The sequence below is a fragment of the Tubulanus polymorphus genome, chromosome 8, assembly GCF_964204645.1.
Source record: "Tubulanus polymorphus chromosome 8, tnTubPoly1.2, whole genome shotgun sequence".
Taxonomy (NCBI): domain Eukaryota; kingdom Metazoa; phylum Nemertea; class Palaeonemertea; order Tubulaniformes; family Tubulanidae; genus Tubulanus; species Tubulanus polymorphus.
In genome coordinates, this window is record NC_134032.1 from 5,826,888 (window position 1) to 5,843,004 (window position 16,117).

General features: G+C 37.7%; 1 protein-coding gene across 1 annotated transcript; it reads left to right on the forward strand.

The window, feature by feature from the left end:
• Positions 1–469: 469 nt before the first annotated feature.
• LOC141909848 (epidermal retinol dehydrogenase 2-like) lies at positions 470–13,179 on the forward strand. The gene is made up of 5 exons (XM_074800497.1): positions 470–811; positions 10,636–10,801; positions 11,740–11,978; positions 12,517–12,645; positions 12,898–13,179. Exons 1-5 carry the CDS (start codon positions 516–518, stop codon positions 12,989–12,991), a joined length of 924 nt encoding a protein of 307 aa, XP_074656598.1. The 5' UTR covers positions 470–515; the 3' UTR covers positions 12,992–13,179.
• Positions 13,180–16,117: the final 2,938 nt, after the last annotated feature.

The window sequence follows — 16,117 nt, forward strand, 5'->3', positions numbered from 1 at the left end:
TCGTCCCGTATCGACTCCTATCTGAGAACTTTGCAAAGAATGAAGAACTTAACTCGTTAGTACTCAGTAATTTTACTATGTTATCACGCACTTGTATGGAGTGATCTACAGGTATATAGCATGAACTTTACTCCAGTTATATTTTCGGCAATCCCATCTAACACATCCTGATGGTTGAATTCTCGGTAACTGGGAGTTGGCGAACGTAATCGATAATTCCTTATCTAATTCCACCATGATTTATTGATTGGATGAAACACTACGATAAACAAGATTTCAACACTTAACTTGAGCTCTACCTAAAGTACGCCTGAACGTTCCGACATATTGAATGATATTCTCGCGTGTCGTCCCAGGTCTTCCACTGATGACGACCGATTTTTTTCATTAGTAACTTAGCAGTTGCCGAATTCGCCGTATATGGCGCCACAATGCAGTACTCTGTGAATTGATCACGTTTCGGCGGTTTTTTCTGATCCGGCGCGTTCAGTCGAAACAATCCACCTCGCAACGCGATGAAACAACTCTACGAACTAATTCGCGCTTTGCTCGACGCTACGATTGCTCAGTTTTGGAGCGTTGTGCATTTTTTCGTCAGCCCAGCACCGAAATGTGTCCGCGGCAAAGTGGTATTGATAACGGGCGCTGCGTCGCCGAACGGTATCGGACACTGGCTGGCGGTGAAATTCGCAGAACTCGGCTCCGTGCTGGTTCTGTGGGATATCGATAAACTGGGCCTGCAAGCGACAGCAGAGGAGATACAAACTCGAAATCCAGACACGAAGGTTTTTACGTTCGTTTGCGATGTCGGGTAAGTTTCGATAGTGTCATTTCCGATGATATTTAGAGAAAATTCCAAATCATTAAAATTACATATAGCCTACTTTGGACGACATATAAATGTATATACTAGATATTCAAGGAAATTTCAGTAAGAACAATCATAACGCTATTTCCGGGTACCTAGTATCATGAAGTTCAATGAAAACTTCATCTGAGCATTCTATAGGCTATGCAATTTACTGGCACGTACTCCCAAGCAGTCATGAATTAGAGTTGCATGTGTCAAACTTCGTCATTTGGATGCATCTTTTGTATTACTAATTCGTTTTATCAAGTATTCCACGTCATCACCTGAAATCGTCTGTTGAGACTCAATTTGTGTTTCCGATTCAAATTAGTTCGAATTGCTATATGACCAATGAGTCCCAATTTCCATTTCAATTTACTAGCTTTAAGTCATCATTTGGCTAATGAAGTCACAATGAAGTCGTCGTTATTGAGTCCAAAATTATATCTCGAATTTAATTTTCTACGTAAGTGTAAGTACGAACGTAAGCCTATAATATAGATTATATAGATTATAATACGTCCATGATCGACATCTAGGCATTTACAACGACTTAACCAACTTTGACTGACGGGAATGCATATTTTTATATAGTTGTTTTTGTGTAGGCACGACCCCCTACTGTACCGCGCAGTGTCTGGGCTAACAATAGCGTAACAACTGTCACCAAAAACCAGAAATCAAGTCAACAAAGTTATTGAAACGCGTATTAGCAGTGTGTTGTATCATGTCTGATTTCTTTGTACAACCCTAGACTATATTCTATGATATAACCGAATATAAAATGCCGCACAAAGAATAAAAAGTGTACGAAATTTTTCCCTGAGCTAATACTTATCTAAGTTAGTGTTTTGACTATCGTATAATTAATACTCACCTTCAGGAATACTAGGGTTATAAAAGTGATGACTTACACTTTTTATTTCAGATATAGGCCTATTTCTAACACTTTTAAAAATTTAATAATGATATCATTTGTACTATCATCAATCAAATTTAGGTTACAAAAAAAATCAATGATAGATATATATATATACTGTATAACGTCGAGGTAAGAAAGTAGAAATCTGATCATTTTGAATTCAAATGAAGAAATATCGAATTTCAATTATTTCTTATCTAAAGTATTTAACAGATAAAATGTGTTTATTCAGGACTCATAGTAGCCTACTATATTGGGATAGAGGGGAAAATTGCTTTTATTGTAGCTGAATCTTTAAACTGTATTTTGAAACTCGATTACCGGTACTCCCTTCTCCCTTTAGTGCACGCCGGCTGTGAGTGCACACCGGCTGTACAAACATTTACCTACTCGAATAGTAGGTCTTGCGTAAATTAAAAAAGAGGACTTAAAAAAGAAAATATCTTAGATGAAATATGAGGCCTGTGTAGTATCTTGAATAGGTTACACTAGTAAAATCTAAGCCTCGATCATACCATGGATTATATGAGGAAACCGTTTTGTGAGTCGGGCAAACTGAAATTTTTATCAGCCCTATAATACGCTTGGTATACGTGCGGAAAATAGATCATATAATTCAAACCCTTATGTCAAAATTTAAAAGTAAATAACAAACCTGACGGTGATCCCTAGAGAAGCAAAGTTCGAAACTTCGCCTCCTCCGTTGTTAATTTTTGCGTGACAAATTTTGCTTTTAATCTTTCAAATTTGAACATAGTTGGTTTTGATAATCGAATATTAATCTAATATTCGGCCTTTCACTCGAGGCGTATAGATTTATATTTTATAGTCGAGTCAATTCATTTTTGAATCATTTTCGTCCACAGCAAAATAAATCTATACAGTGACGAAGTTATTTCTGTGCAATGAAGCAGTTTCTATAGACCTATATGTTATTTCCATATAGCTCTAAACTCTGAACGACCCTTCACAGCCCTTCTCAAGTACCGGATTAAATCCTAAGTAGTTATAAACACTGTTCGAGTTTTCTTTTTCTTTATATTGCTAATGAAGTTTGACACGATTCAAATACTGGGTATTAAGGTTATGAAAAGAAGTCAGCGGTGTAGATCAGACTGCAAAGGTCAAATATTTCTAATTGAATCTATATCTCTATGTCTACATATGTACATGTATTTACATATGTATACTGTAGTATTTTTATATTAGAAATAGCTAGTTATAGTATCAACCCTGACCTGGAATTTTTCCTATTATCTTGTGACGATGATTAAGTAAATAATTAGCCAGTAATTAATAAATCGCCTAGTTAATTACCAAAAAGGCTGGGGTACCCTGTCCCTCTCAGTTGGACAGCATTGTCTATTCTTCAGGATAGGTGGTAATCGTCGTCGATTAGCGAATTTTTGGAATATTTCCTGCGAAAGAAAGGTTGTTGTTTCCACGAGACTGAGCACAATATTATCGAAATTATCATCGTCCAAGTAGGGTGCTTGCAGAGAAGGGTTATCAGTAACCTGCGATGTGACTCTTGTCTTGAAAATCAGGGAAAACATCAGGGGATTTCTTGACTGGTGGCGAGTGGCAGAAGAAATCTCTTGATAATAAACAGCCCACACTGTGGATATCTCATATCAATCAGATCAGGGAATTTTCTATCAAGGGCCACTGAATTTGGGATACCCTTATCTGTTAGTACCAACAGGACCAATTTAAAAAGTTGCGAGCGTACACACCAAAGCTCCATATGGTTTAATTTGACTTTGGATCCAGTTCCACAGCTATGGGTCTAATCTGACTCCAAGACCAGTTCCACAGCTGTGTGTGGGTTAAACTTGACCTACTTCCACAATTTTGTAAGTGCAATTGACTGAGGACCAAGCTCTAAGATATATGTGGATTCTAAGATCTGAATTGGGTTCTACGTTCTGAAATGAAGATCTTACAGTAAAGTCTCAATGTCGAAATGTATATCTTATGGTTATCAGTAAAATAACATATCCAAGCAGTAGGAGATGGTTTGAATATAGACACTATTAGAATATATAGAATAGAATATATTTTATTGCTCACAAAAGTACATTTGCTTAGAGCAAAAAGACAATACAACATGAATGTCAATACAATACAATATCAGGACAATATCAGAAACAAAATTATGTTGTATTTTGGATAGGTAATAACCAAAGCTAATATCTATCCAAGATTACACAACACAATTAATGTGTGACAAAAATAATACAGCAATGTTATTCAAAATATTTGAGACCTCTTCGTATAAATAAGGCAAGCTTTCGGAGTTTTAAATCTGATGATCTAAATAAATCTACAAATTTATGTAATTGTGGGTTATCTACGTACAAGCTAAAAAAGGTATCGACGGAAATGGGCAAAAAATGGACAAACAGATATAAATGAAATTCGTCACAGACAATCCGTCGATCATCGAAAATATACTAGTAGTACTCTCCTCGTCTGGGTTCGGATTTTAAGAGGCGTTCGACAAAGGATCGCTTCCGATAAAGAGCACATACATCCTTAATAGTCTCTCTACAAAATACGGACGGTATCAACGGGTCGACCAGCACGAAAGATCAACTTTCTGCTGATCGTGGAATTGGACGAAAACACAGTTTACGTCTATTCGTTTCATCTATATTTCAACTCGTTCTGTTGTGTTTTCTCATGAATTTCCAATCAGTTTTAATAGCATGATCCATCCGCCGTTTGAAAGCTATCAACACAAAACTAAACACACCTGTTTTTCTGAAGTTTCTTTTCTAATTATAACCAACAACACCAGTTATTTGCAGCCTTATTATTCGCAACAGCTACAAAAAACCCTCACCTTTGAAAAGTAGACAGACACCTGTTCATGAACAGGTTCTGATGGTGTTTTTACCAGTCGGTTGGTTCTAAGGGTTATTACAGCCGAGGTCTTTGCGTCTGTGTAATCTAATCGGTATACTACTAGTGGGTAAAAATTATGGTCCAATTAACTCAGACATAAAACTGGCCTTTTCAAGAAGAATATTCTTTATATATCAAATGATGCAGGGATTTTATCTTTAAACCCTTTGATAACTCACTTAATTCTTTCTTTTTTTCGAAATGATATGGATATTGGTCTTTAACATCTGTTTCCATATGCAAATAAACGACAGGTCGCAGTTCCACCTTTCGTAAAAAGGAAGAAATGTTTTATCTTTATGTAGGAGGAAAGTTCATTCGAATTTAAGTGAAATGTGAGAAATCCAACCGCGGCGTGAGTAGGTTTTGGTGCCGTTAACCAAAACATCGGGTGTTTACACCTGTGTAAATGGAAAAAAAATAACATGCACTGCGTATATTGAGAATGAGTGAGTAGGCATAAAGGGGGATCTAGATAAAATAATGTGGCTTCGTTGCTACTGCTTTTTACCACAGGTCTAGGTGGTAAGACTCGAGCTAGAATGTCTGTTAAACAGACATCTTCCCTATTATACGCGTCTATCTGGGATTTGCAGGATTCAAAATATAAACAGACTCGAAGAACAAATGTCTCGCATGTTGAAAACTTTACGTTACTAAGTGCTAGGGGAACGAAGGTCAGATGACTCTTCCTCTTAGAAGACTGTTTCCTCAGTTGGAACACCGACTCGGATGTTCGGCTCTGTCATTATAGTCTGCATTAATAATTTCTGTTTGTAGAGGTAGGGGTTCGTGTAAAATCTCCTGTCCAGATATAATTCCATGTACAGTTGAAACGACAGTGGAACCCGCTCAATCCCATTATTACACATTCAATTGATGTTCACGCTCCATTGTTCCATCTACCAGTTTCTATCGGGGAGCTTATGATTTGCAGTACGGAATTTGTATTTCATATTCTAATGTCACTGGCGGCCTTTTGGTTACCTAGCAACCACGTGGAATAATGTAGTAGAAAATTAACCATGACCTCCACCTCAAATCCTGTCAGTAATAGCATATATGGAAAGATGATATCTCCAAACATAGGTTTGCACCCTAAAATCATGTTTCTATCATCTCCCATTCCTTATATACCTGGATATCTGAAACATGATAGAATTTCCATTCAGTTGCCATGGATACGTAAAATTAGTTGGTTGCCATGGAAATACAAGCTGGCTCCCCTTCTAAAACTGATTGTCAGGTTTGTATGAACATCTGGGCCAATTTTCGTGATTTTGTCCACCCGTAATAATAAACACGCTAAAGCCATCCTACTATTTTGATTGAGAAAATGAAAATCGTCTCCAATAGCAGCCAAATTGCATTTTTTACAAATTCTATGATTTCCTCGATCTGGCGATATCTAACAGTTTCAATAGGCAAATTATGGTTCGAGCATCTGAATCGACACAAGGCAAAGCGTAGACTAGGGGTAGCTGGTCAAATACTCTTCAGATTTAAAACAATTTCTAAATCGCCTGTAGGTTATGGTGATTGGTGATTCGTTAACCTTGGTACGCCAGTACTGACCTGTGTCTGTTCAATATACTACGTTTGCACTGGGTACAGTTTGGGATTCCCAGACGTGGCCGAGAGCATTTTTAACAGGAATATAACTGACATTAAGTAACCATTGCGTTTGATAAATATGTCTGTACATAAAAGAAGAGATAATAATAATAAGAGCTAGTATAGCGCAGAATCCGTGTTTCCACGCTCAGTGCGCTGTCTCCACATAATGCCTTCTACACAATAAAGTTTTCAAAGCTTTTCGAAAGCAGGTAACATCTTCAATTTTCCTGATTCCGACTGGTAGACTGTTCCACAATAATGGACCTTTATGAGAAAAGGACCGATCGCCATATTTATTGTTGGTACGCGGTAAACTAGGCACCGGTTGACACATGAACGTGTTCTACCTTCCACCAATTTCAACATGTCCGACAGATAATCTGGCATCTTCTCGTACAACGCACGATGTACAAGAGAAATATGTTCAGTGTGTGAAATTAGTCTTGTCTGCAATTTAACGGCTTCAGTTTAACATATATTTCTAAAAGGTAGCGCCCAAGCTCACCGTATATAAACACTCTAGTCGTGCATCTTTTCAATCTAAGTAAATATTCCAAAAATTGTAGCTGAACACGTTCGAGTACCTGTGTGTTCTCATATCCCCACATTTCACAGCCTGTGACCTCTTCGGTGTGGCTGCAGACCGGTTAATAAAGCGACCATTAATTGCTATTCGCAGATCTTTCTTCACTTCCGTTTTCGGACTTTTATGTCGTTTAATCTCTCAGCATGGGTCTGGCTCGAATGCCAAACATTGTTTTATTTCTCTATCTTTCGTAGCTTCTCTTTTTTTCCGCAAAATGTCATTCCTAATACATTTCGTTTTTCGCGCTACTTAGGTGACGAGTTTTTTGCTTCTCTCTGGTCGGCATTTGCTTCGATGCAGAGTCTAGGAAAGTTAGAACAGGAATATTATTTTGGAGGCTCTTTTCTAGACTGCTTATGACGATGTCCTCTAGTGGGTCGGTTTATTGCTTTTTTTGTAGAGCTAATTTACGCTGCAAATCTAAACAGAGGTTTTCCAGACTTGTTATATCTACCTTAGATGACTTAAGCTGGCTGGTTAAACAAGCATTATACATATTCCACACGGTGCGGCCGTCTCTCTCATTCGAATTCACTTCGGGCTTACATTTGCGTTGATCGAGGCAATTTTAAGTTATCACGTGAATCGCGGATTACGTCGCTTCGACCTACGCGCTCTCGCGTTCACACCCCCGTTGACAATCGCATCGCAACTGCTGTCTAGTAGTAGCACACCCAACGCGTATGATTGGCTTGAAAGAATATTATAACGTCTTAGATTCCATGTTATGATAAATTTTCAATATCAGTTTGGGAATGGGGCCAATGCATCAAATACCCTGATAATCTGATGCCCTAATGATATCATGGTTTGAGTTGTTTCTCTCAGGACGGGAAAATGAACCTTTTTTTACCCACCGCCGAGAAAAAAGGTTTCCCCGCGCACAGGAATAAAAAGAAGTCATACAGTTAACGATTCTAAGTATACAATTCCTCTAAGTTGATCGGTTGTTTTAAAACTGAATTTTTTTCTGCATGCATGTTTGTGAAGACCGCTTTCAGTATTTTCCACTTACCCTCCGCAAATCTTTGAGAGTTCTATAGGCTTAAAATTCTGCATCTGTCTTTTTAAATATTCCCATCAGCAAAAACAACTACGTACGTAGTTAGTCTTAAACGTCGACATGTAGAGAGTCTATCCATTGAAATATTTGTCTATCCGTTGAAGCAGACCTATTTGAAAAACCTTTCTCAATTCTTTACTTGCAATTCCAGATGTTAAATCTGGGAAGTGTTTATCTTTTATGTGAATTTCGTTAACTGTAAAGATTGGAAAATCCCGAACTGACATATTCTTTTAAATTGAAATGCAGTGAGTGGAACCACGACACCAGTTCTCTCACCAGATGGCGTGATGAACTTTCAGCCTCACTCAATCAAAATTAGTTGATTAGTTCATTCCACCTCGAACTGAATTTTTAGGCTCCCGAATCCATACATTATCACTGTACCCACCAAATATACATTAGAGTAATTTGCTATTCAGTGATTGGTATAGTTTTCATTCATAATTGATTCCGTTTAAGAGAGTTCATTCGATTTTAACAGAAATGTAGAACAAAGTGAACGCAGAAGAATAGGAAAGAATAGATTTATTTACGCTCTACCCGTTTCCTGAAAAAAACGAAAATAAAAGCATTTTAAAACATAGGAAAATTCGGTTACTATTTATAGTGAAAGAGAGGACGTTCCGTGTTTTTGGAAAATTCTGCGATTCCGCAATATGACAACACCGACGTTTTTACTCGATGTCTTATAAATAGAGGTGTCCAGCCCATATCACCTTCGATACTTAATAACGACGTGTGTCCTCCTGTTCCCAGGAATGAACGCATGGCTTTACATCCATACAGCACTTCCATAATCTATGCTTGGGATCGTAGTTGCATTGTATATTTTACTATAGGTTTTATGTGAATGACCGCTTGAAATAAAGTGTTTACAAATACGGCTACCTAGTGCCTTGCTAGATGCTTTGGCAAGGATCAGCCATGTGACTATAATCAAAATATTCATACCTCTTTACGCCTAAATATCTGTATACATTCACAATTTCAATAGTTTTGTCCCGAAGTTTGAATTGGGAGTTGGTAACTGGCGCAGATTTCTTTCTAAAGTGCATTATTTTGGACCTCTGAAGATTTACAGTCAACTTCCTTTTTTCTACTCCATTGCATTTAGTTCATGTATCTGTAACAAATGTTCATCTTCTGCTATTAGGACAATACCAACAGCATTGAGGAGGATTGACAACCTAACGCCATTGACCTCCACACCAAGCCCGAGAGTTTTAATTTTTTAGGCTAACTCATCCAGGTACAACAAAAAATGACAGGTGGCCATTTATTCTGACCGGTACATCGTTAGCCATATACGTACATTTGATAATTCTGAGGAAATTTCCATTTATACCGATTTAAGTTTATACCGGAGGTGCCAGCGATCCACACAATCGAACGCCTGTTTTTAACAATGGATGTTAGGCTATTGATATGATTAAGGCATGATCGCCCTTTTCGAAAACCATATTGTTCGTCACTGAAATCACCGTTCAAATTTGCATAAAACGTTAGAAAATTATTTGAAATTGAACTGAAAAGCTTTCCCACGTTTGAGTTAAGACTGATACCTCTATATCCAAGAGGTGTAACTTCATCTTTATCTTTTTTTATGAATAGGATGCAAAATACTCTGGTTCTATGTTGATGGAACTTTACCGGCACTAAGTATTTTTTTGAACAGAATGCACAAAATCTTGCAAAGATTAGGCCTTTTTAACACCTCATTGGGAATGTTGAAAGTTCATTCATATTCATGGCAGATAACCTTCACGTCGTAGGGATGCCCTTTTAATATAGATGGAAACATGTTTAATAACTTAGCAATTTGTTAGAATATGAGTTACTACCTCGGTACTTGAAAGGGATGTTTTATCATTATTATCTTTGTAATCATTACCATTACTATCAACTTTATTTGGTGCCTTATTCAATTGAATACTGCTCTAAGGCACTTACATAAAACAGTTATATATAATAAAAATGTGGCTAATCACAAGTGCGAATAAAAGATAGTCAGAGCTCATATCAGAGTTTCTTAATGTGACTATACTTGGAATTATTTTCTAATAACTACTCGCGACACCTGGTGGATCATCGCTTGCCATAAGTAGAATCCTCAATTTATAAAGCAGTTGATGTCCTAATGCACACAAGTGACACCTTGTGCATCCTTATTTGCCAAAAGCGGAATCCTCAATAGCTGCAGTAGTTGAGACACTAGCGACACCTGGTGAATCCTCAATTTGCAACAGGCGGAGTCCTCAATGGGATACCGGCAATCACCAGATGGCGCAACAAAACACTGGCTCATTCGTAGCAAAAATTAACTCTTTTTCGAAGAAATTTCAACTCGATTTTTAGGTTGCCAAATCCGAAAACGATCAAATAAGTCATCGACTAGATATAACAATCGCTTTCTCACTCAATGTATAGTGGATTTACTGAAAATTGATTTAATAGTGAAAACATTTTACTCAAATTTAATTGAAATATAGAAGGAAATTGAAGCGCGGTAAACCCAGTGCCACTATAGCGATTCTTGCTGATTATCGCTGATCCCTCGCCCGCCACAGTAGCGTTACTGGCATCACATTGCCGCAGTATTTGTGTCCTTATGCACTCTACTCGAGTAGTGTCAATTTGAATGTTCAATAATGAATTTTTGTTTTTTTTTGTTTTATTTCGTAAAGAGAACGCGAATCTGTGTATGAAACAGCCAATCTGGTTCACTCACGGGTCGGTGATGTCGACATACTGGTCAATAACGCCGGAATCGTCAACGGTAGAAATTTTCTCGATATTCCTGACGAGAATTTAATGAAGATCTTTCAAGTGAACTTGTTTGCGCACTTCTGGGTATGTACTTTAGTGCAGGACCCAGCCTTCAGTCAAAACAGGGGCGGATCCATTCTTATTTCATAGGGATGACATTGATTGTCCATTTCATTCATTGGTTTGATTTGATTTCTCCTCACGTTGTGTCCCTTACGTTCCTACAATCCAACCAGTTAAACCTGCCGGGAATGATACCAGGGGATTGATTTTGAACGCTCAAATCGGAGTACAGATAGTTGGGTGATCGGTCGAATTACATTATCTGATCGATGTACATACATATAATTGGAAGTTCCGGTTCCATTTCGTGTAATCAATCTTCCATTCAGCCAAGACCGACCGTCTGTATACAGACCAGACCAGTCTAAGCCAACCAATTTGGTCTATAGTCAATCTAAAAAGTTCAGACCTGTCAAAGCCCATTCCGGTTTTACAGCCAATCTAACAAACCAAGGCCGTTAATTATTAAACCAAGGCCAGTCTTCAGATCAATTTGAGACAATTTTTCTCCCATTTTGCTTTCGGATTGGTTCATCGATTTTCAAGATAATTTTAATCTTTGCGCTAGTTCTGTTTCTAGTGCCCACACTAGACAGTCAAATTGCTCTGATAAATCGCAATCCGTCGCTCGTCGGTCAAGGCTGGATGGAAGATTGATAACAAGAAGTAGAACCAGGACGTCCAATTACATGTATGTGCATCGATCGGATTATGTAATTGTTTGTTCGGATAACCAAAATGAACCGTAAATGAACTGAAACAGGTTTTACATGTAAGTCATGCATCTGGGTCCTGACAGAGCAGCCCTCTTGTCGACGAAAATGGAGGACCCTATTTCAAAATTCAGTGTATACATGGATCCGCCTATGTTCATAATGAGCTAAAATAATCGTCGAAAAACCACTTATGTTGTCGTGGTATTTTTCAGAACGAAGATTATCAATTTGATTTTCTTTCAGACGGTGAAAGCATTTTTGCCGTCGATGATGCGACGGGACAGCGGTCACGTGGTTAATATAGCGTCGTGCGCAGGTCTAATCGGAATGAACCGATTAGCTGATTATTGCTCGACGAAATTTGCAGCAGTCGGATTCACTGAGAGTCTGAGACAGGAAATACAACGAGATGATAAAAACATTCAAACAACTCTAGTGTGTCCTTATCTTATAGATACAGGCATGTTTACTGGCTGCGAGGCGTGAGTAATGACCAGAAAAAAGTTCAACCTATAATTCCACAGTTATAGGTTTAGATCCAATTCTACAATCAGAATATGCACCCAGTTCCAAACTGTATGGGTTTACACCTAGTCACTGTTTATGTGACCCAGTTCCACTAGTATTGTGGGTTTATACCAATTCCCACAGTTGTCATAGTTTAGAACAAGTTCCACAGTTGTTCGGTTTAGGCCAAGTTCTGCAACGTGGGTTAAAACTCAGGGTCCAGTTCCACAGTTCTAAGTTAAGATTTGACTCTGGGTTAAAACATTGAAAATGAACTAACTTTAACTCTGAGTTAACTCTAACTCGCAACTGTGGAACTGGGTCCAGTTCTACAATGTAGGTTTAAATCCACTGTTGGTTTAGACCCTTCCACTGTTGGGAGGGTTTAAAACCAATTCCACAGTTCCCGGTTAAAAGTTGACTTACGAATTCGCGAATTTGAACCGAAAAAAGTATTTCGGGTAAATTTCCGTTTGAATGTTTAAGATCAATTTTTGTTGTTGTTGTTTTCAGTAAATTCCCGGCTTTGTTCCCGAAATTGAACCCGAAGTTGACGGCTGACCGCATCATGCAGGCGATTCTGACCAACCAGCACATAGTCTGTATTCCACGCCTCATTTACATAATGAGTGCCTTAAAAACGTGAGTATAGGAAAAAGTAGCCGATTACATAGAACTGAGGTGAAATGCAAATTCGGTACTGGCATCAAACACCAGATCGCACAATAGTATACGCTTAATCATTTGAATGAAATGTTGATAAACTGGACAGGCCCCCGAATCCAGATATTATCTAACTACCACAGTTGTAATTATTTGATTTTGAAGTTTGTATAAAATTTCTATAAAAGTTTCTATAAATTTCTTTCGATCTCATTATATTTCTGTTTTCAGTATTTTGCCGGTTGATGTGGTGTCCATACTCAGTAATTTCGCGGGAACTTCGACCTTCATGGATAACTTCATCGGGCGCCAAAAAGCGGGATGACGACACTAGAGCAGAGCAGAGCGCCTCCTGTAGGCTTACAGTGTGCCTTCACTTGATGTTATTCACTAGTGTAAAATTAAATTAAACGGGTCCATGTAAAATTCAATTAGAAATCGACCTCAGAAAAGCGCCGTTATCAATCCTACCCTCCCCTCCCTTGGCGTTATTACTTGTCTAAGCTTTCAAATAAGAACACATAATTTTATATTGTAAATAAAGTTTATACTAATTTATAGAAAATTAGGTTTTTTCTTTCCTTCGAAGTCAGATCAATATTCGTCAATCTTGGTCGCGCCGAAAGGGTAAATCGGTTTCTTGTGGTTTAGTAAGCCTCGTATCACGGAGATATTTACGTATTAAGTTTCTGCACCCGATTGGCTTCCCTGGAGGTTACATAATTTTTTGGTCTTGAAATGTGGATGATTTCCCTCGTATTTGTTTAATTTGATTTGATGATTGATGTACACCTTACGAACCCACCAGTCAACACACACCGGGTGTTTGATCTTAAAATCGGGCATCGAAGTTCAAGTATAAATCGGTCGAATTTATAGAATTATTTGTAAAGTTTATGTATGATTGGAAAGTTTAGGCACATGATTTGGTATATAATAATAAGTCTTTATTTCGTACGAAAGTGCAGACTACAAGAGGAAAAGAGAGAAAATAAAAAATCCACATTCACATGGAAAAACGGACTGAACAGACTGAATAAGTTAAGGACATAGATTCAAAGCACGTGTAGGCTACATGACTTAGCAGATACTGTAGTAGTTGATTACGTAGGTCTTTTATCTAATTCTTGCTGGGTTAAGAATGTGCCGGGCTGCTTCGATATATTCAACTGTGGGTAATGAGAGCTAGATTACTAGAGCAATGGTTTGGAATAGAAATCTGTTAAGTTTGTACTAGTAGAAATATCATTTGAACTGTTACTGGCAGGCGAATTACTACCTTAAAAAGCAAGGTTGCCACAAAAACTTAATACCGGGTTATCTAAATTGATACATGATTGAAGAATTATCCAAAATCTGCGGTGCAACTTAACTTCAATGGTTTCATCACTACATAGTAGAGGAAGGATGGCTTCGAAGATGTAAATTGAAAATTTCTTCTATACATTTTCTTACCGCACAAAATAGTTTACGAGAAGTAACATCAGAAAAGTAAATAAGTATCGACCGTTAGGGATAAGCAGTAAGTACGAAAAATAAAGTATCTGTTATGGGGATCGGCATTGAAGATGCATCTACCACTGCAGTTAAATTTTACATATAAATCATTCACTATATGATCAAAATTAATGACACAATTACCATGACTATTAACCGTTGCAGGATGGTCGGTCGAGTTAGCAGAAGTTTTCGTCCATATCATAGAATCGTGCAACAAAGTTGAAATTTTGGTTAATGAGTGTCGTGACCGGTTCCCTAGGTCCGAATTCGGGATAGGAATTGTTTATAAAACGTACTTTCCTTGGTAAAAGAAACAAATGAATATGACGCTTATAGGCATATGTCCCATTGGATTAACTGGATTTTAACTGGATACTCGAATCGCATCATAGTCAAATAATTAATTTTACTTGAAATAACTCGTGCGTGGGTGCGAGCAAAAAGATCTACTAATGTTCTGACATTTGTTCAGACTTCTTCCGTAGGCCATTAAATTCTCGCCTATACGTATCTCGAGGAAAAAGATAAAGCAATAAACCTTGTGCAAGTTGGATTAGCGTAAGTCAGATAATTTCTTATTTCGGGTGAATATCGAATTTTGATTGGCCCGATCTCCCTTTCAAGTAAATTTATATTTTCGGAAATTCGTAGTACTTTTCTTGGTCCCAAAATAAAAAATCAGTTAAGGCCACACAAAGAAATACCCTAGTTTCTCATCAGATCTTTTTCTGAATAGTGACGAGGGTGGGCGAATTTTATTTTTTTGCCTTCTCTAAATAAAAAGTTGAAATAAAAAGCTCAACCTAAGACTTATAGAACAGACGCGGGAGGGAAGTTTTTTTTACCAATGCCAAACAAATGCCAGTAATGCAAGTAGAACACGCAAACAACTTTATTTGGAAGTAAGTAGCTCCCCAAAACCTATAGAATCAAACTATATCGACTCATTTAATTGAACTTGAGACAATAATTTTCGCTCTCTCGAAATGAAGTAAAAGGAAACGAACGTGGCGCTGTTTTTGTCACCGTAAATGTGGATTACCAGTCCGTCGAGGATGAGCATATGAACGCCGGCAGAAAAAAACCCTCTGTCGTACATTATACAGCTATGCGGGCGAGCGGGTTTTATTTATGATTAAAAAAGAAAAAGACAATTGATGCTTTGCCGATGCGGGCGAGCGAATTTGTTATTTTTATATTCTAATCATTGGACTTTTTCATGACGCAGGCGGCATTTGACTTTCTTGAGAAACTAGGGTATTTGTTTGTGTGGCCTAAAATCACTTGCCGAAATAAAAGTCAGAGGGCTATTTTCTTCCCATTGCAGTTTGATTTCTTCCCCGTTCCGACGCCTGTTAGTGGCTTGAAATCGAGTATACGTGTCAACGGTCGTTATCTCAGTTGTGTTAGTGTATAAAACTAGAAAAATGAACGTGAAATATATCAGTAATACTAAACCATTTCTTGTTGATTTGATTTTTCCGTTTAAAGAAATAAATTCACAAGTCGTAGAACAGTTGTATTCGGGGAAGGCTGGAAAGTCGGGGGATTTTTCTTGGTCCCGCAACATCCGACTTACCCATGGTCTATTTTATGTCTACAGAAAATACTTAAGTCTCAGAATTTACTTTGACTGAGCAAAATGATCTTATTAATCATAGGTCTTCGATTCTTCGTGTAACAGAGCAATGATGCTTGAATTACAAAAAAAAATATTCGTTAAGGTTTCTACGCCCTTGACTCAAGGATTAAATTGACTTTTTTCATATCTTGGTTTATCGCGTCAAAGGTAGCTGTAAAGTGGAACATATGTTCAATATAAGCGGCTGAAATCAAGTCTTATAGGTTTAGATTATCAAGGTAGTAGTTATGACATTTTTCGAGATGTAACAAAATTCCTATACACAGTCAACCTCGCTCAATTCGTCGTCGGTTTATTCGTATAACTACA